The sequence below is a fragment of the Sinocyclocheilus rhinocerous genome, unplaced genomic scaffold (genome assembly GCF_001515625.1).
Source record: "Sinocyclocheilus rhinocerous isolate Xijiao unplaced genomic scaffold, SAMN03320098_v1.1 scaffold556, whole genome shotgun sequence".
In the NCBI taxonomy this organism is placed as follows: Eukaryota; Metazoa; Chordata; class Actinopteri; order Cypriniformes; family Cyprinidae; genus Sinocyclocheilus; species Sinocyclocheilus rhinocerous.
Window position 1 is genome coordinate 1132758 of NW_015631074.1, and position 20480 is coordinate 1153237.

Below are 20480 nucleotides of genomic sequence, written 5' to 3' on the forward strand. Positions count from 1 at the left end.
CCACTGGTATTACATCAGTGGTATTACATTTGGTCCTCGAAGTAGATTGGTTTCTCTAAGCGAGATCCCAATTCGTCGGTCATCCGACGTGACGTCGAGAGTGACCGACTGAAAGGGAACTACTGTTAACAAATGAAATCTTATTGTAAAGTGTCACCTCACAGTACATTTCGAGGACCAAATGTAATACCACTGATGTAATACCAGTAAATTTTGACCTTGTGGGATCTTTTTTTTTTTTAGGTTTTTAGGTTTAGGGTAAGCGCATAGAAAATACAGTATCAGTATCATCAGTGCTGCGCTCATGTATTAGTTGTGTCATGAGCAGTGTTATATTTTTATAATGTTGCTAATCTTAATATATTAAAAGATTTTTTTCCCTATGAAGTCTATTGAAGACATTAATCATAAATAGTACTGCTAACTAACAGATGTTTTGTGTTTGGTGAGGTAATGTGAGTAAAGTACATTTGCTGCGCGTCATGCAGTAATTTCAGTCTAATCATCACAAAAGCTGTTCACCCTTTTAATTCCTAGAAATAATTAAACTAAATTAAAAGTTTGGTTGCAAAACATTATTCTGATGAAGTTAATAACGTTTTATCTCACACTCAGACTCCTCCATTCCCATCAAAGCATCAAACACACCTGCAGATACCACTGAAGGGAAAGCTGACTTCAAACTCACACTCCTGCATTACTATACTTACACACACACACACACACACACTCATCTCTCACACACACACACTCACTCACTCATCTCTCACACTCTCATCTCTCACACACACACACTCACTCACTCATCTCTCACACTCTGAACTTCATCCACCACACATCTGACCATCCCATCATGCCGTGCACACGAACATAATATCACTGAACAAGAGGCAGTTATTGTTTGATTGATTGATTGCCCCAAGCAAGCACTTTTAGGCTACACCAGGCTTCGCGTTTAAGGTCTTGTAATAGTTAATAGTGATAAACATCTGCATTTGGTAATAAAAATAAATCCAGACTAAATAAGAATTGATTTAGTATTCATTCCTTTTTTTTTGTCTTCTGTTTACATTTTATTATATTTATGCGGTACCAAACTCGACCACAAGGTGTCACTAGCAGTATGTATGAAATCTAATGTTACACTGCTTTCTCGATTTTTCCTTAATAATACATTTTGCGCATTGTAATCAAGGCACAGTCGGGTTACGTATGTTTCATATTGTTTTCGTTGTCATGTAACTGGTGTTTTTCGTTTTGTTTTGTGTTTTGTTTTAAAATTGTTGTTCTAAACATGCGTCATTGATCACGACATACTTCTGCCATTACATTAGAATGTTTTTACAATACTTAGCATGTTTCAGCAGTTTCTAGTCATCGACCTTGAAAAACGTTCAAACGTTTTTTTTATGTATTCTCAGCATCCCATTTCTAAATATTAATAATTTCTCACATCTACATTCCTCTCTGTAACAGAAGTTTTCAAGTAATGAATCACATCAGCAAAGAGATGCCAATAATCAAATTAATTTAGCCACATAATAATGCATAGTTGGGATAGACAAGTCTATAAAAAAGCAGAAGAGAACACTTTTTTTTGTTGAGCCTCAGCCTTAATCATAAAATTTAATGATTAAACAATGATTGCACAATGTAATTCTGATGAAGGTAATTCATATGGTTTTTATCTCACACTTTCCACAGATTCAGGAAAAAGTGATGCAGGTAAGTGTTGCTCTGTTTCTGTTATGCTGTTCCTGATTAAACATATGGGACAGAAAGTATATACAGTATCAACTTGACATGCTTACATAATGTTTCATGCTGTCAATCCATCATTATAGGCAATCAGTCAAACTCCTCCACTCCCACCATTTCACCAAACACAAATATCACTGAAGGTAAAGCTGACATCAAACTCACACTCTTGCATTGTTATTCTCTCACACACAATCTCTCACATTCTGACCTTGGTCTTTTAAGTTTGTAGATTTAGCGCCTAATATGAACTTGCTTTTCCCTTCAGTCTCAGACCCCTCACACACACATTCCTCTTCACTCTCACTCCCACACTCCACCTTGCAACAACAAAACACCTGCACCACTGCAGGTAACAGCATACATCATATTTAATGTTTTCTTTTTGTGTGTTTATATATATATATATACACTGTATATACATATGTTGTTTAGTGTATGCAACTGAATTCGTTGCCCTATAGTACTATGTGGGGTCACCGTGTGATATTATATTTGATCTAATAATAGTTATCATGTACTAAAGATAAAATCCATATAATCTCACCCCCGTGCACCACACAACAAGAAAACATCAACACTACTGTAGGTAAAAGTGTATTTAACATTACATTTCTTTTCTACATTTTTTTTATATTTGACTAATTTATCAGTTTTCAGTCTCTATCATGTAAATAAATTAGCATACTTTTCAGCTTATGCAGTTTATGGTAGTAATAATTTATTTTGTATTGACTTTCTTTGTACAATACAGACATCTGGTACTATGTTGGGTCACCGTGTGATGTCGAACCTTCTCATACAGGACTATATATGGACCCACTTTATATTAAGTGTCATTAACTGCAAACATTTAAATTAATCATTTGATACAATGGGCTTATTGTGTGCATACAGTACGGTTTAATTTACATGTAAAAATACCTGCATGTAATTATATTTTTTATTAATTTCTGTAATTACCTAACCTGACCCATATCCCACCTCAAAAGCATCAAAAGTGTTTTGCAATACAACATGAACACAATAAGTAGACTGTACCAACAAATAATTTTTTTTTAACTTAAGTACATGGTAGTTAAAGACACCAGATATAAAGTGGGACCAGATGAACATTTTATTGATCAAATAACAATTATCTTTTTATTATAATCAGTATTGCACATCAATCTCTCACCCACACACACCGCCTCGCAACAACAAAACACCAGCACCACTGCAGTTTAGTTTTTATTAATTAACCAATTTGTTATTTTTTCTTCAACCTCAAGTCATGTAAATACATTTAAAATAGCTTTCCTACACGCATCTGCATCAGCACCAGCCAATGAAGCCCTCAGGGTTTCATTTAAAATCTAAAAATATTTCACTAATATCACACAACGTTTACCTCCCATAAGTGGTATTGTTGATGTCAAAGGTTGTGCACCTTTATTATTTATTTTAGTGCAAATTTATAATTGTGTAATGTAACACGGCTACTACCAATACAACATTTAATATGTTAATCAACTTTTATTTCCTTTAGAAACAGGCCCCTCACCCTCACACACTCCTACACAAACCCCACTATCACCAGGTCAAGGTAACGATTCGCTTCTTGAAATGTGTTGTTTATTCGTTAGTTAAACTTTGCAGCACATCTTTAGTCTGGTCAGTCATGTTTAACTCTTTTATTGTCAACTAGCAACTCAACCAAGTAATGACACCTACTTACCTCCAATCACAACCATCACACCTCTCACCTCCACGCAACCCTCCTCAACCTTACACACATTCACCAGCATCACGGGTAACACCACAACGCGTTTATTGAGACAAAATTGCTTGATTTATGATGATTAACATTTAAATATGTGCTTTTCTCAGGTACCACAGAAATCCCATGTGAGTATTTGCATATATATATTGTGCCTGTTGTGTGAAGTCAACTTTAATTGTGTTGTTCAAGACACAGTTTGCGTCTTATGAATTTGTGAATGTTCATACACACTTACACACAGGTCAGTACAGCCTAATGAAGAGTGTGAACAAAACCAAAGCTCATGTGGTGAATATCAACGGCTCTAAGGACCAAATTTACATAATCAAGATAAAGGATAAGCACAATGAGATCCGTGCTGAGCAAATATCTAACCGAACTGCCTTTAAAATTCCATTTGAATGGTTAAAACCATGCACTGTGTACACCGTCAGTGTGGATGACTGTAAACACAGTGGAAGCAACACCTTCACTTCCAGTGGTAAGTGTTTTAACCGGGAAGAAGATTTCTGCATGAATTAGATCTAAAATAGATCCCATCTATCTACTAAAATAGATGGGACATATTTTATTTTTTGAGTGACCTCAAAAAAACAAAAGTATTTAGATAATTATAATTTTAATATGTATTTACATTTGTGCTTAATTTTTTTATAGAAAATGGAGAAACTGTTCCGAATACTGTTGTGACAAGCGTGACAGATAATAAAGTGTGTTTGAAAGGAATATTTAATGATAATCAGAAATGGGATCTGACTGAATGTGTTGAAATAACGGAGCAAAACTCTTGCGCATCCACACACACCGTTGTACTGGACACATGTACCTACACAATGAATGTTGCTCTGCCCCCAGGTTGGTATTTAATAAACTGAACAGATGTATCGTTATTCAATTTAGTTTTCAACGTGAAAAACATGCTCAATTTTTACTGCTGTTTAAACACAAATGTCTGTAGAAAAATGTTGAATGTTTGAGCAATCGCACTCTCTTTCATGCTGCTGAATTGACTGTTTTTCAGTTCATGAGTGTGAATTTGAATTGGTCACAACACACAGGAGGCCCAATTGGAATTTTAATTACATTAATTGCAAAATGACTGTATTAAATATAATGACATACATTACACATTTCTGTAGATGGCATTTCAAACACTGATTATTAATATCTGTTTAATATTGGTTTCTTTGCGTACAAGTACGCAACATATTTTGTGTATCATAATAACAAAATGAAAACAAACTTAAAACAGTTTTACATTATAATTATTTGTTATAATTTATATGTTATAATTTTAGGTATGATTATATGTTATAATTTTAATTTTACTTGAATTTTAATTCTACATTTTGTTCGCTACCTTAAAAATTTTATTTGATAATTTCAGGTATAATTATGTTATCATTTTAATTTTACTTGAATTTTAATTCTACATTTTGTTTGCTACCTTAATTCAAATTCATTGTAATTTTTCCTGTTTGTTGCTGACGTGTTTGTGATGTGACTTGAAAAGTTTGATCTGTATTTTTTTTCTAAATGAACTGGATGTTTATGTTTCAGTCAAGCCTGACATAAACTTCAAAGAAACTATTCCCTCTCAGTTTGAATGGATGAATAAACCAGCACGATGTAATGCTACGCTTATCATCAGTTGCACCAATAATGAGAACGGTAAGTACTGGAAATGTTTCGATGGCACTGTGAACTCATATTTACATATTTTTTATTGTAATCATACTATATTTACATTGATGATTAAACAGACAAGCAGATGATGAATGAGTTTTCTCTTCTTTATTTGTCAGAAAACAGCGTAATTTATGGTTTAAACACCCCAGTGTCATTATTACCCTACAAACCGTACACCTGCACCGGAGAATATCCTTACGAGAAACAACCCATCAAGAGTAATGAGCTCTCCATTCAAATAAATTGCGGTGAGTTCCTATTAAAGAGATAGCGCTGGTTCAAAGTTCTTCCCTCTTTCTCTCCTGCACACCTGGGAATATTTACCAATAATGTCATGATGACTAGCAAAAAAAAGCTTGTTTACATGTAGTTAAATGTACAATACATTGACCCTAAAAAGTATTTAGACTCTTAAGGTGCACTTAAAACTATACGAATGTCTTTAAAATCAGTTGTATAATATAATATTAAATGCTGAATGCTGATTGAATGTTTCCATTGTTATATTGTAACAACATCTTTGTTTTTGTCCCTTTAACTTGTCAGAACAATTTATAAGTGGACTTACATTGCAACTCGGTTCTTTTAATTAAGAAACGTATCGCTCTAACTTGTATCACTTTGATTTCACTTTAAAGGGCCATATGATGCTGCTTAAAAGAACATTATTTTGTGTATTTGGTGTAATGAAATGTGTTTATGTGGTTTAAGGTAAAAAAAAAACATTATTTTCCACATACTGTACATTATTGTTTCTCCTCTATGCCCCGCCGTTCTGAAACGCGTCGATTTTTACAAAGCTCATCGGTCTGGTCCTTATCAGCTTTGGACCTTTTTACCCCCATGCATTTTCTATCTATAATGTGTATTGTTAGTAATTTAATAAAATAACAGTTAATTGCTGAATGGAATTTTCATGAATGTTGCAATTAAATTGTATGTAAATGATATGCCATTGTTTGTCTAAAATATGTTTTGTTTTATTCTGTTGATAGAGCCCATTTTCCAATCACAAATTGAAATAAATTACCCTTCTCACAATTCTCTTGAAATAAAATGTGAAAACAAGGGATCAAAGATAGTCTGGAATGGAAGAAATGGGACATTCATAGCTGAAATCACATACAATGGAGAAACTGTCACTGCAGGTCCACAGAACAGATGCTTGTTTAAATTTGCAGATCTTTACTATGCAACATATGATGTTAAGGTATTTGAATCCCACCTAATGTCTTTCAGCATCTGTCATTCATTAAAGCCAAAGAGTCACATGGGTTGGAATTGCAGTGCTTCACAGTTCACATTTATTCATTTCAGATTACAGCCGAGAATAAAGAAGGACATTCAGCTTTCATTACTTCTGAAGCTACTACTAAATGTAAGAGCAACCTTTTCTCATTCCGGCCCAACTAGAGGAGCTATTTCCCATTTCTATTAAGTTCTGTGATTTACATGTTATATGTATCATCTTTCTGAAGTTGCTTTTATAGCTGCGCTCACTTATTTTTTGGTACAATACAGTGACACTAAAAAGTCCTTAGACTCTTAAGGCACACTTAAAAATATATGAATATAATATTAAACACTAAATTGATTTTATAATTATGTTCATTGTTATTCAACATCTTTGGTTTCATTATAATTGCTTTTGGTTTCTATTGTGATTTTAGAAGATTACATTTTTCCAAAAATTTATATTTTTAAACGTATCTAATGCAGTGACAAATTATTATAGATATTTTATTGCACCTGTCTGATTGTGTTGTTCAGGACATATAGTTAGTTTCTTATGAATTTGTGAATGTTCATATGCACAGGTCAGTACAAACTTACAAAGAATGGAGACGAAACAACAGACCAAGAGGTGAATATGAATGGCTGCAATGTTATGGACAAATACTGTGTAAATGTTTAAACCAGTATACCATCAGTACAGATGACAGCATATCCAAAGGAAGCACAACATTTACTTCTAGCTGTTAGTGTTTTACCTCAGCAAAACATTTTTGCAAGAAATAGAGGTCATTAACAATTTGCTTTGAAAAACCTGAACTCGGACAATTAAATAAATAAATAAATACCAGTCAAAAGTTTTTGAACAGTAAGATTTTTAATGTTTTTGAAAGAATTCTCTTCTGCTCACCAAGCCTGCATTTATTTGATCCAAAGTACAGCGAAAACAGTAACATTTTGAAATATGTTTACTATTTAAAATATCTGTTTTCTATTAGAATATATTTTAAAATGTAATTTATTCCTGTGATTTCAAAGCTGAATTTTTAGCATCATTACTACAGTCACATGATCCTTCAGAAATCATTCTAATATACTGATTTGCTGCTCAAAAAACTTTTTTTTATTATTACTATTATTATTATTATTATGTTGATTTTTTTTTCAGGTTTCTTTGATGAATAGAAAGTTCAGAAGAACAGCATTTATCTGAAATAGAAATATTTTGTAATGTCTTTATCATCACTTTTGATCAATTTAAAGCATCCTTGCTAAATAAAAGTATTAATTTCTATAATTTCTTTCCCACCAAAAAAAACTATATATATATATATATTTCAGATAACTACTGAAAAAATAAACACTGAAGACTGGAGTAATGATGCTGAAAATTCAGTTTGATCACAGGAATAAATTACATTTTAAAATATATCCAAATAGAAAGCAGTTATTTTAAATAGTAAAAATATTTAACAATATTACTTCTTTGGCTGTATTTTGGATCAAATAAATGCAGGCTTGGTGAACAAAAGAGACTTCTTAAAAAAAACATTAAAAATCTTTTGTTAAAAAATTTTGACTGGTAGTGTGTAAATATATGTATATATATATATATACAGTGGGTACGGAAAGTATTCAGACCCCCTTAAATTTTTCACTCTTTGTTATATTGCAGCCATTTGCTAAAATCATTTAAGTTAATTTTTTTTCCTCATTAATGTACAGTCACACTTAAAAATTTCCAGTTTGTTCACGCTTAAAAAATAATAATGGTTTGATTTTGTTACATTATGTAATGATAGTCATTTTAAAATGTGATTAAATGTGTCCAAATACTCTTTGGGGACAGAAGAGAGAATGAATGCCTGTAAATGTATTACCTTTTCTGTTAGCAATTAATGTTAATGGTTTGCTTTAATTAATTGTTTGCCACAAGCTTTACATTATTATGTTAACAAATTATTTGAACCATAAATGCAATGCAATATACAGCACCGAGGTTTAAATATCAGGGTTTCTGCATCCTCTTCACGTGTCGAATGACATCTTTGCTTGTCTGAAAAGTTGAACAAGACGCGTTATGGATTGACACAGGTACAGGAATTAAGAGCCTATGGATGCAGACAAGACATTAAAACCTTAGTAATACATACTATATTACTTATTTGTATTAGTTCTGTAGTGAATGTATTCAAAATCGAACAAAGAAATTGATTTACCATGCATGATGTCATATAGACCTGCATTATTTGTTTTCTTCCATGTAACAAAAATTAAGATTAAGAGTGTCTAAATGACTTTAGAAATTATTTTATTTTTAAACACAGATAGGTATGTCTATTAATATAATCTGTTGACTTTAAGGGGCACCTATTATGCAAAATCCACTTTTACATGGATTTGGACATAAATGTGTTTTGGCCGTGTGTGAACACAGCCACCCTACAATGATAAAAATCCACCCACTTCTTATTTTTTAATCGCCATTAAACCAAACCAGTCTCAGGCCTGCTGTTTTGATTCTCTAAGCAATATGACATCACATTGCTTAGGCCCCGCCCACGCAGGGGCGTAGTTTGTGGGGGGGGGGATAGGGGTAATTTAAACCCCCCCCCCTACCATGGTTAATGGAAACCTCCAATCAGGCTATTAATTATTTAAATCGCTCCTTCTGCGCTTTTATAAGCGCTAACTTCACGTACGAACCGAATGGAGCAGTTCTCAGCACAATATGACTGAAGCGCAGTTCACGAGCGGCGTGCGAATCAGTTTGCATGCCTGTAACTAAAGAGGTAATAACGATATCTTAATATCTGTTTATATTTTGGTCCTTAAACTTTTCTTTGTTATTTTCATTTTTAAGGCTCTATATGGTTCATTTCCAGAGATATGGGGATCTCAATGTGGCTTCATGAGTAAACTGTTAAATTATACACATTTTCAGTGGTCAAAAACCAAATGTTGGGTCCCTTTGTATATAACAGATTTTTTTTTTCTTTTAAAGATGTCTGAAAACAAATAATGTTAAAACTAGAATTGTATCTTGTTTCTCTCTATGAAAACAATTGCATAGAACAATGTTTCCCAACCTTTCTTTAGTCGTGGCACCCTTTGGAAATTTTAACAAATTTGTGGCACCCTACAAAATTTATTACAAGGAGGCTAAGCAGTTAATAATAAAATAAGAACAATTAAAGAAATGACTAATGATAGCACAAATAAAAAATAACGATAGGCCAACAAATGAAAATAGCTGCTTTTTTGAACATTTTAGCAATTTAAAAATATTAAAAAATGATTTTTTACACGGCACCCCTGCTCTCGACAGACGGCACCCCGGTTGGGAAACACTGGCATAGAACATTTATCAATATTGTTTTTCCAAAGACTGTATAACTGTAACTCAACATGTATTAAACGTATCTCAAAATCATGTTAGATTCTGGTTGTATGGTCACTTACATTGCATTTAAAGTTGAATGTCTGAAGAACAAATACAAATGTGACTTTATTTAATTGCATAAAACGCTGTTTGCGTTCAGTGGATACTTTCCAAAATGGTGCAAGGGTGATGCGGAGGAGATGAATTGTTGAATAAAATCGTTATTTTTGTTTTCTTTGCATACAAAAAGTATTCTTGTAGCTTCGTAAAATTACACTTGAACCACTGATGGCACATGGATTATTTTACTGATCTCCTTGCTACGTTTCTGGACCTTGATTGTGTTAATTACATTGCTGTCTATGGGAGGATCAGAGAGCTCTCAGAATTAATGAAAAATACCTTAATTTGTGTTCCGAAGATGAACGGAGGTCTTACGGGTTTAGAACGACATGAGGGTGAGTAATTAATGACAGAATTTTCATTTTTGGGTGAACTATCCCTTTAATCGATGACCTGGCTGTAAAAACTTATTGGATAGTCGTGAGCTTCCTGTTCTTTTTCAGGAAGACTGTGAATTCCTCAATGCAGAACTCTTAGTTTCAGAAATAAAAGATACAATTAAGTCAGTGAAGTGTTAATAAGACCCCAGGACCCGATGGATACCCCAGTCCTAGTTTTACAAAGAATTTAGTGATCTTTTCTCATCTTATTTAAATACTGCTGATATTTTACCTCCTGTTCAAATGAGGCTACCAGAGGAAGTAAGTAGATATAGGCCAGTTTCACTTCTGACATGAGAAACACAAATTTTGACTAAAGTTTTGTCCATTATGCTTAGTTCTGTAACTTCACCCTGATAAGACAGGATTTATTCCAAACAGGGACTCCTTTTCAAATCTTTGACGTCTTTTTAAGATAATCTACTCTCACTTTGGTTCTCAGAGTATGGATAAACTGGTCTAAGATTAAATGAATGCCCATCAAGGTACAATTCCTTTCAGTTCCTTTTCAGTCGGTCACTCTCAACGTCACGTCAGATGACCGACGAATTGGGATCTCGCTTAGAGAGACCAATCTACTTCGAGTCTAAACTAAACGAGCCAATGCACATTGGCATGCGATTATTGCATCCAGCTGCCGCTGATCACAGCATGAGTATAAGTAGGCAGCAGATGCAGCGCATATTCAGGTTTTCGCTGAGGAGCCGAGCCGGTGACCCGGCCGCTCAGCGGTGGTACAGGAGCTGTGGCGACCGGACGTGACGTCTCCGTTCCCTCAATGTGCATTGGCTCGTTTAGTTTACACTCAAAGTAGATTGGTCTCTCTAAGCGAGATCCCAATTCGTCGGTCATCTGACGTGACGTCTCCGTTCCCTCCTTCAGGGAACGAGCGTTACCAAACGTAACCGAGACGTTCTTCACCAAATCCCATTTAAAATCAGGCATCTCAATTTACATATTTAGGAATTGAGGATAGAAATAATTTTCAGTCATTATTCAAAGCTAACTTTCCCCCTCTAGTGGCCAAACTGCAAAAACATTATTTAGTTTACACTAGAGATACCCCTTCCTAATTTCTTGTTATGAAGGGTTAATGTTTTTTTTTAATTATATTTTTGCCTAGTATTTTTTCAAGCAACTGGACTCATTAGTCTTTTTTTTTGTGTTTTTTTTGTGGTACTATAAAGTCCATAGAATAAGTAAAACCTGCTTTTGTAAATCTAAAGCTGAAGGTGGAATGGCCCTTCCAAACTTCTCTCTTTATTATTATTTAATAATAGTATTTAGTGTTGAGAAATTGTGTTTGTGCTCGTCATGTTGATTTTAGTTACATTATTCCGCCATTAGATGGCAACAAGAGAAAGCCTTTATGAATGAGTCAGCAGTAAAGACTTTTATATTGAAAGAGACTTAAACAGGGTTGTAAACAAGGAAGTTATTTTTATTTTCAACATCGGCTTGTAAGACACAGCCAACAAATGCAGTGAGCAGCGCTGTCACCGGAAATCACCCTTAACAGATGAAAGGATAGTACGACAAAGATATCGTACGATTCCTCAGCGGATATTAAAACTAACGTTTTATGCTGAATATAACATTGAGCTGAGGAATGAATGCTGTATCAGATGCAGGTAATCACACTCGCTCAGTCCATCTCTCATAATACCCTACTTTTCTTAAAACAGTAATACAATAAGCTTTCAATGAAGCAACCCAACGTTCCTTCGTTAATAGTTCTAAAATGACGTTTTCGAATTAGTAATGGAAGCTTGAGCTCAGCTGTTAAAATGTCAGACTGAGATTTGAATCCATGGCAGAAGGAAGTAGTTCCATATAAAAGAGGGTTTTTTTAAAGACGCTCCACTGTTGTCTTTTTTGTGCTTGTAGAACTGTTGTATAAATGCAATATTACACTTGTAACTGTGCGATAGCTGTATATTAGCACGCTGTGATAACCTACGGCAACCATGCTGATATACAGCCATATCGAACTGCTACTCATGTGTTCTCATTTAAAGTGTATGTGCGAGATTCAGAGATGTTTAACAGCACACCTCGCTTTTTCAGACCGATGAGCTTTGTAAAAATTTACGCATTTCAAAAAGGCGGGGCATAGAGGAGAAACAATAATAACAAATAAGCAATTCTTGGGGATGACATGGACCTTCATTTTTTGGCATTTAGTGTGCGAATGTGCTTTTTAGTATCCTCAAAACTGGTCAAAAAGCACTTAGATTAGGCAAGATGCTTGCTGCGCTACGTTGTCAGTAGAGAATGTGAGCTTTATGGAAATGAGTTTACAACATCCACTCAGGTGTTGTGGAAGAATGTGTATATATATATATATATATATATATATATAACAACTGCTGCTGATGCCCAAAGAGAGAGGTTTAAGGCTGGTGGACAGTCTGTAAATGAAGACCAATTGGATAAATTCCTGACAGGTATAATTGAGAGCCAGCATCCCATCGGGATCATACCAGATGGCAACCATGATCATTTCCTGGAGGAAGACTCAAGCTACTTCAGAACTAAAGGGAGGCCTAAATGTTGTACCCTAATGTTGTGGTTCAAAGAAGAAGACACAAAGAAGTCCTGGAGTAGCTCTAGTCTTCCTCAAAGAAATCAGATCATTAAACTCTCTACTAGACAAGGTCTAGGACTATTTAAAACCATGACAGAGAAAGCAGAATTCTGTTAATCTGGTTTTAAATGTCATTTTAGTCCAGGACTAGACTTGATTTCTGTCAGGGAAACTGCCCACAAAAGGCATAAATCATTTTATGAGATTAAAGTTTTAAAAATAGGCCTGGTTTCACAGGCAGGGCTTAGACTAAACCAGGATTAGGCCACAGTTCAATTAGAACATTTAAGTAATTTTTATAAATATGACTTAGAAAGAAAAAAAAAAACATTACCGGTGTGCATCTTGAGGCAAAACAAAGGCACTGATATATTGTAAGGTCAGTCAGTGCAAGTTTCTCTCAGCTGAAACAGCTCAGATTTACATTTTAGTCTGGGACTAGGTTTAAGCCTTGTCTGTGAAACCAGGAGATTAAGTTTTAGGCTACAGTATATGTGAATTTAAACTGCCAGTAGGTGGCAGAAAGTCTTAATAAGTGAATCAGAGAATCATTGTTTGGATCAGTTTGAAGGGGAAGAGGGAGAAGTCACCTCTGATTGACATGACTGTGTGTTACGTCATCAAACATGCCAGATAACATTTCACTGAACTTGTAAATAGATTAACCATTCAGAACTGTATGACTTTAAGATAGAATGATAAGCCATTTAAAGTCTGAATCACTGTGCAATTTATTTGTATGAAAAATGTATAGCATCTACTGGACAGTTTAAATAACTACCCTAACCCAGTGGCATTTCGAGACCACAATACTGGGGACCAGGAAGTTTTGTTTATGATCATTGTATCATTGTCATGTATTTATAAAGGCTGTATTATGCGGTTTTTGTGTTTCCTTGCAAAACACATCAACTTCTTTAAGAATGAATTGGATTCAATACTGAAAACACCCCTGTTGCTCACTCTCTCAAATGTTTCTTGACCAATTTTAGAGTGAAGAAGCTCCGTTTACAAGAAGCTGTACTGATTGGAAGTGCAACAAGGATTTTGCAAGGTTTAATACATGCAACACCTAATATAAGCAACAATGGACATTTGTTTAGTTTATTATTATTTCTCACTACGTAAACATGACTGAAATTAAATATTTACGTCACCTGTATCTTTTTTTTTTTGGTACCTCTGATGAAGATGTGAAACTTTCTCTGAAGCACGTGGTCTCAGCAGAAGTCTCACTTTGAGTAATTTCCTCTTGACATAAAACTTTTAGCACAATTAGGTTTTTATTACAGCCACCACAGGACGAACAGCGCATTGCACCCAAAATCGTTTGGTGTGATACAATTCCAAATCGAAGTCCAAGCAGGAGGAGGCTACTAAAAGGGCCTGGAGGTCTCCTACACTCTTGACTGGTGTAAACGCTAGCAACAGGGGCACTTTGAGAGAGCATTTGGAGCACCCCAAAGACTCAAAAGGAGCTTTCGTTAAGGCTCCTAGGACCAATGATAGGTCCCAGAAGGGAGCTCATGACCGACAGACAGACCTCAGCTGTCTAGCACCTCACAAGAACCGAGACACCAAGGGGATTATCCCAACCAAAGCTCCATCCAAAGGAATATGGGTAGCGGAAATAGCGGCAAATATACGTTCGAGGTAGTCAAAGCCAGCCCTGCTGAGAGACATTCTTGAAGGAACTCTAACACTTGACCAACCGGGAAGATAACTGGGTTCACCTATTGCTGTCTACACCATGTCATGAAATGTTGCTATTTCAGGGCATACAACATCCTGATAGAAGGAGCTCTAGCACTGAGGATTGTCTTAATAACCTTGGCCGAAAGACCAGATACTATGTACTGGTATTCCTCAGGGGCCAGACCTAAAGCTTCCAGATCTCTGGACAATGATGAAATATTGTTCCCTGCACTTGACAGAGAAGATCTCTCCAGACTGGGATTTTCCAGGAGATGCCATCAAGGAGAGACATTAGGTCTGGAAACCAAACCTGGGCCAGCCAGAATGGAGCCGCTAAGAGAAGGTGAACTCAGTGCTGGCTATCCCTTGTTAAAACTGCTGGGAGCAGAACTATCGAAGGAGAGGCTTACAGGTAGCCACAGCCGACCATGGTGGTGGTTGATATAGGAAAATACCAAAGTGTTGTCTGTCCTGACTAGGGTTGGGTATCGTTTGAATTGTATCGATTCCGATTCCGATTCTGCTTATCGATTCCAATTCTTTTTGATTCCCAGTTTCGATTCCAATGTGATTAAATAATGATATCAAACATTTATCCTGTGTCTCTTTTTTGCAAACCATTTATTGGAGCTGAATACCATGAACAAAAATCAACAGGCTACAATAGGCATGTAATTTATGAATTAATGATTAAATGACTCACTCAAGATGTGCTTCTTTCATTACTGAATGAATCAGCGTTCTTGGTCCTGACCAACATCTGGTAGTCCCTTAGCTGTGGGAGGACAAGTTTACAGGCTAGAAACACTGCCTTCATCTTAAAGCAATTTATGTACCATGAAAGATGAGGGCTCTTCTAATGCCAGACCTCTGTTGAGGAACCCTGGCTTTTTCCAAAGGCATAGAGTACGTAGCTCTCTGCACATGAGTCTTATAATCTGGGAGGCATGATTCAGAGGATGAAAACCTCTTCACTTGAGCCAGAACTGAAAAGGTCTCATGTTGAGCAGACCCATGCATGCTGCCAGCATGAGACCTAAAAGCCTCTGAATTTGAAAATAGAAAGCTCCTGGCCTGGCTTGAAGTCTTTTACAGGGTTCAGAATTGAAATCACATGTGCAGGAGACAAATGTGCCTGCATCATGGCCGAATCCTGCATTACCCCTGAAAAAACGTGGCTCTCTGATTGGGAGAAAATATGAGCCAATCGACTATGTAATTCAGTACACAGATGCCCTGGAGTCACAGAGGAGCCAGAGCAGCATCCATGCACTTGGTGAATGTGTGTGGGGACAAGGCTAGGCTGAAAGGAAGAACTCTATATTGGTAAGCTTCTCCCCCGAAAGCAAACCTGAGAAACTTTCTGTGTTCTGGCAGAATGTCAGTGTGAAAATAGGCCTCCTTTAAGCCTGAAACACACTGCACGATTTTTAGCTGTCCCAGACGAAAGATTGGCATCGTGAAACAATCGTGGCAATTTCTGTGATCGTGGCTTGTAATTGGTTGTCCTGTAATTGGACAGTCGTCATACAGTGAGACAGGTTCAAAAATGGCCGTTGTCATGGTCTTGCGACCAAAGATAGCCTACGATAGTCAGAAATTTAGCATGATCATCGCACAGTGCGTTTACTGCTACGACCCACGTTTACTGACCAGCCAATACAAGTGCGACATGAAATCAACACGACATGGCGCCAAAACTTAAAAGTGCTTACCTCAAGCTCTTATTCCTTCCTCTTTCGCCGCTTCCACTTTTTTCAGCACACATAAAAACCGCCAAAGTGTGATTCATCATGCTCTTTTTGTTGACCACTAGCACAGGCTGAAGACATTTTATTTTTCTATAGAAACGTGCGTCGTAGCCGACGAGTCACAAGGTGTCATCATCGTACAGTCTACACGCATGTCGTACCCAAGTTTATTACATCCATGTCACACAGTGTGATCTGCAATGATCTCATAGGATTACTAAAATCGTGCAGTGTGTAGAAGTCTTTAGATATGTCATCACAAACCAATCCCTGAATTTAATTTGTGACACTGAGTCTGAGACTAAACATCTTGATTCTGTATATTCTGTATTAGACGTGTGCCGGTATTCGGTAATGCGGTATATCACGGTAATGAATATGCACGATATTGTTATCGTGGGCACTTCTAAATACCGTGAATAATTATATATTACAAATTATTCCGAATTTTGAATGCATTTTAAGAATACTTTTCCCATGATAAAAGCATTATCAATTAATCGCAACATGAAAATTTGCTACCGGCATATCCCTATTCTGTATAGTATGGTTCAGGCCCCTCAGATTGTCCTTTTTGGGTACAATAAGGTACCAGCTGAAGAAATCTACCTCTGATCAGCTGATGACCTACAGCGCACAAGCTTGGTTGTTCTTGTTAATCTATTTGAAGAAAGCACAAAGATCTGAAGATCGCTGGTGTGTCAGCGGCTGATGAAATCTCTATTTTTAAACCACCAAGCACTTAAGTATGTAAAAATGAAGAGGCGTGGCCTAAACGTGCTGCAGCTGTAGTATGAGCGGGAGGGGCAGGTCTGAGAAACCACAAAATTAAGCAAACTATGCACTCTTCCTCTTTGCTCTGCTTCTCTATGGTGAAATCTTTGGATTTACACTGTGGAAAGTGAAAATGTTCAGATAAATGTTCAGCTATTGGTTCCCACAGGAACTGACTGATTGATTTAATTTAATTTAATTTCATATGAGCTTCATTTCTTACCTACCAAAGACATCTGGCAGTTCCTGACAATGCAGCTGGTGTCATTATGAGGTCATGTGGAGAATGGAGATCATCACGGGGCGTAAAACATGCTGGGACGCCCCCACAACCTGAGCACCAAAAAGTCAAAACAGCAATGCAAAAAACGTCTGTCAAAGAATGTAATATGACATTCTACAGTATATAGTATGAATGAAATTCATACATACCTCGTGAGATAAAGAGTAAAGTGTCTATTGGATGTGCACTTCAGAATCACAGGTCATCCGATTATTTTTCATGTACTGTTTTATGAATACTATGAATTTGGACATACTACTCATTTCATGTAGGCATATTAGGTATAGCATCTACCTAAAATCTTTATATTAATAGGGTATATGTCGAACATCACCTGACCAAACCCGGAAAACAGGTCTCATTGCTTCCGCTTGTCGGAGAACGTGTTAACAGCCGTATTAAATAATTGCGATATCTATGGACTTTTAAGATAATCAGTTAAACTAGCTAGCTGTTTTTATTGTTGACGTTTTATTCAATTTTTATATCTAAATGTGAAAAGAATAAAAATAAAAAAAACTTTTAGATATCAGTCCGCATATGTGATGGACATCGGTTATGATCATCATTGCTATCTACTTTGAAGGCATCTTGAGTAAAACTGCTTCATATTTAACTAAGCATATGCAAAACGCTTGAACCGGAAGCGACGAGACCCGGTTAACAGAATACGGAAGTCTGTTGCACATAACCCCTATTAATATATTATTAATCGTCTTTATCAAAATGTAATCAATTATTTCGATTTTCCTTCTTTGCTGACATCACTAATTTCTCTTAATTTTCAGCCTCTCTCCTCCAACGACCTCCATTTTGATATGTAAAAGCCACTTTTCACAATACAATCACCAGTAGATAGAATCATCTGCTGCCCTACTTTCTTTCTTCCGTTTTTTAATATCTTGTCTCACTCAGAAATCATCTGTGTCAAATGTGTTGTGGACATGTTTTCACAGTTTTCTACTACTGATACAAACCTGTTTTCCTTACCACAATGGTTTGTGGGCAATATAAACCCCTAAAACAAGATTGAATAAAAGTCCACAGCAAATAGTTTGCTATCTAGGCACATTTGCCTTTGTTTAAAAAAGTGCTTAATTGTATTCAATGTGCGCATGTTGTCTACTTCAAATCTTACAAGTATATATATATTTTTTAAAACTGTTCTAGCAGATAAAGTAATAGTAATTAAATAAATGGTCACTTAAGTGCACTTATTATTTTCATACTATGATTTGAGCTGCATTATGCTTAATCTTGCATTCCATATAGCCAAGAATTGGGATGCAGCCATTGCTAGCACACGGCGCTATGCCCCTGAGATATTTATGTAAGCAGGTGGTACACCATCGTGTGGACCAGTGCCAGACAGCCACAAAACATGAGAAATATGGTTGCAAGTGCAACAAAGATATCTTTCAGGTCAGAAGACTGGTTTTGTCCTTTAGCAGTCCCTTGAAAGGTGCTGGAGTAGGTCAAAAGGTTGTAGAAAAACAGGGAATGTAACCAGCAGGATTAATCGGTACATGTGTAGTTATTTCCTGTCCACACACAGGTAACAGCTTTCAGACCAAATACACTCATCAAATCTGCATATTGATCAAATGGTACTTAGCTTAGCATAATTTGTGCTAGCCAAGAATTGCAGAGTTCTTCTCATTTATTTATAAACTGAATATTAAGATTATTTCTGTCAACAAGGTACTTAAACTAAAGACTTATGGGGCTTTTCCACTGCATGGTACGGCACGGTACGGCTCGGTACGGTTCACTTTTGGGGGGTTTTCCACTGGGTACAGTACCTGGTACATGGTACTTTTTTTAGTACCACCTCGGTTGAGGTTCCAAGTGAACCGTACCGTTACCAAAACGTGATGTGTAAACTCTGCTGATCACGGATTGGCCGGAGAGAATCGTCACTACCTGCGTCACTGAACTTGCGACACAAACACAAAAGAACCGCTAGATTTAAATCAGCACAGCCAGCGAAGGATCGAACGCAACTGTTTTGAACGAACGCACCTTTTTTTAACAACCAAAAAGTGTCTGTTTTGTTTTCTGTTGAGGAAGTACAGATGTTCCTCTCGTTGATAGCAGAGGAGCGGATCCAGCGAGAGCTTAATGGGGCGACGCGGAATGAAAAAGTTTTTCAGGAGTCGTGGTAGTAGAGGCAGCGCAACTATAACGACATGTGAATAATCCCGCCCACTCTAAAGCGGTACTGAACTGCAGTGGAAACACAAACCGAGCCGTGCTGTACCACGCAGTGGAAACGCGCCATAAAGGGTCAAAATAATAAAATATAGTAGGCTACATAAAGTTGTACAGATACTAAAACATGTGTATTAGCGGTGCTTGCTAAGGCTAGCCTCACTATTACTGTTGCAATATGAGGTTAAAGATTTGAACTAAACATTGTTCACAGACATAAATGAGACCTCAAATCCTGCAGCTAGCTGAGTAGAAATGCTAATACTTAGCAATCAGAAAAGCTGTTGATAAAAGTTAAAAAAAACACACAGCAACATAATTAACATTGTGCAGATGTTTTAATTAATTTAATTTAGAGTCCGAATTAGGACCCCAATGTGTTGTCAATTGGCTACAAAAACTTTTAATGGGCACTTTATTCAGTGCCTGATTTAAAATCTCAACAAATGTTGTTATGACCACAATGTCCTCTAAATTGTCATATGTAGTAGTAAATAACCGAAGTTATAGACTGTGAAATTAAACATTTCTCATTCTTTATTCATTTAGATTCTGTTGCTTACTTTTTGCATGCTGTTTGTTGTACTAGCTTATCATACTGCTAGCTGATTAGCCTGCTAGCTTAGCATATATAGCATCCAAATAACAACATTTGTATTTAAAAATGATTTCTTGTGATGTTCAGTGTTATATTTTTATCCATATTATTATCCAGAGTATTTGTTTCATCAGGCATTAAGAGTGTACCTCAGGCATTAAAATTTTAGTGACCTAAATCTCTAAAACGCTAGTGAGTTTTGCCCATTCAACCACTCACATTTTCTTCTGAAATGTAAATATATTCTTTTGGTT

The 20480-nt window shown here is 36.1% G+C and overlaps 2 protein-coding genes across 2 annotated transcripts in view; both read left to right on the forward strand.

Moving 5' to 3' along the window:
* Nucleotides 1–5867, forward strand: part of LOC107741569 (receptor-type tyrosine-protein phosphatase C-like) — an 11109-nt gene extending 5242 nt beyond the window's left edge. Inside the window, exons 2-9 of the mRNA XM_016554322.1 lie at nucleotides 1705–1725; nucleotides 1845–1901; nucleotides 3628–3645; nucleotides 3762–4001; nucleotides 4178–4375; nucleotides 5081–5191; nucleotides 5326–5457; nucleotides 5848–5867. Of these exons, the coding sequence (XP_016409808.1) occupies nucleotides 1705–1725; nucleotides 1845–1901; nucleotides 3628–3645; nucleotides 3762–4001; nucleotides 4178–4375; nucleotides 5081–5191; nucleotides 5326–5457; nucleotides 5848–5867 (797 nt within the window). The remainder of the gene's footprint in view (nucleotides 1–1704; nucleotides 1726–1844; nucleotides 1902–3627; nucleotides 3646–3761; nucleotides 4002–4177; nucleotides 4376–5080; nucleotides 5192–5325; nucleotides 5458–5847) is intronic.
* A 487-nt stretch (nucleotides 5868–6354) lies between these two features.
* Nucleotides 6355–20480, forward strand: part of LOC107741551 (receptor-type tyrosine-protein phosphatase C-like) — a 36258-nt gene continuing 22132 nt past the window's right edge. Inside the window, exons 1-2 of the mRNA XM_016554310.1 lie at nucleotides 6355–6419; nucleotides 6527–6587. The gene's annotated coding sequence lies outside the window, so the exon portion shown is untranslated. The remainder of the gene's footprint in view (nucleotides 6420–6526; nucleotides 6588–20480) is intronic.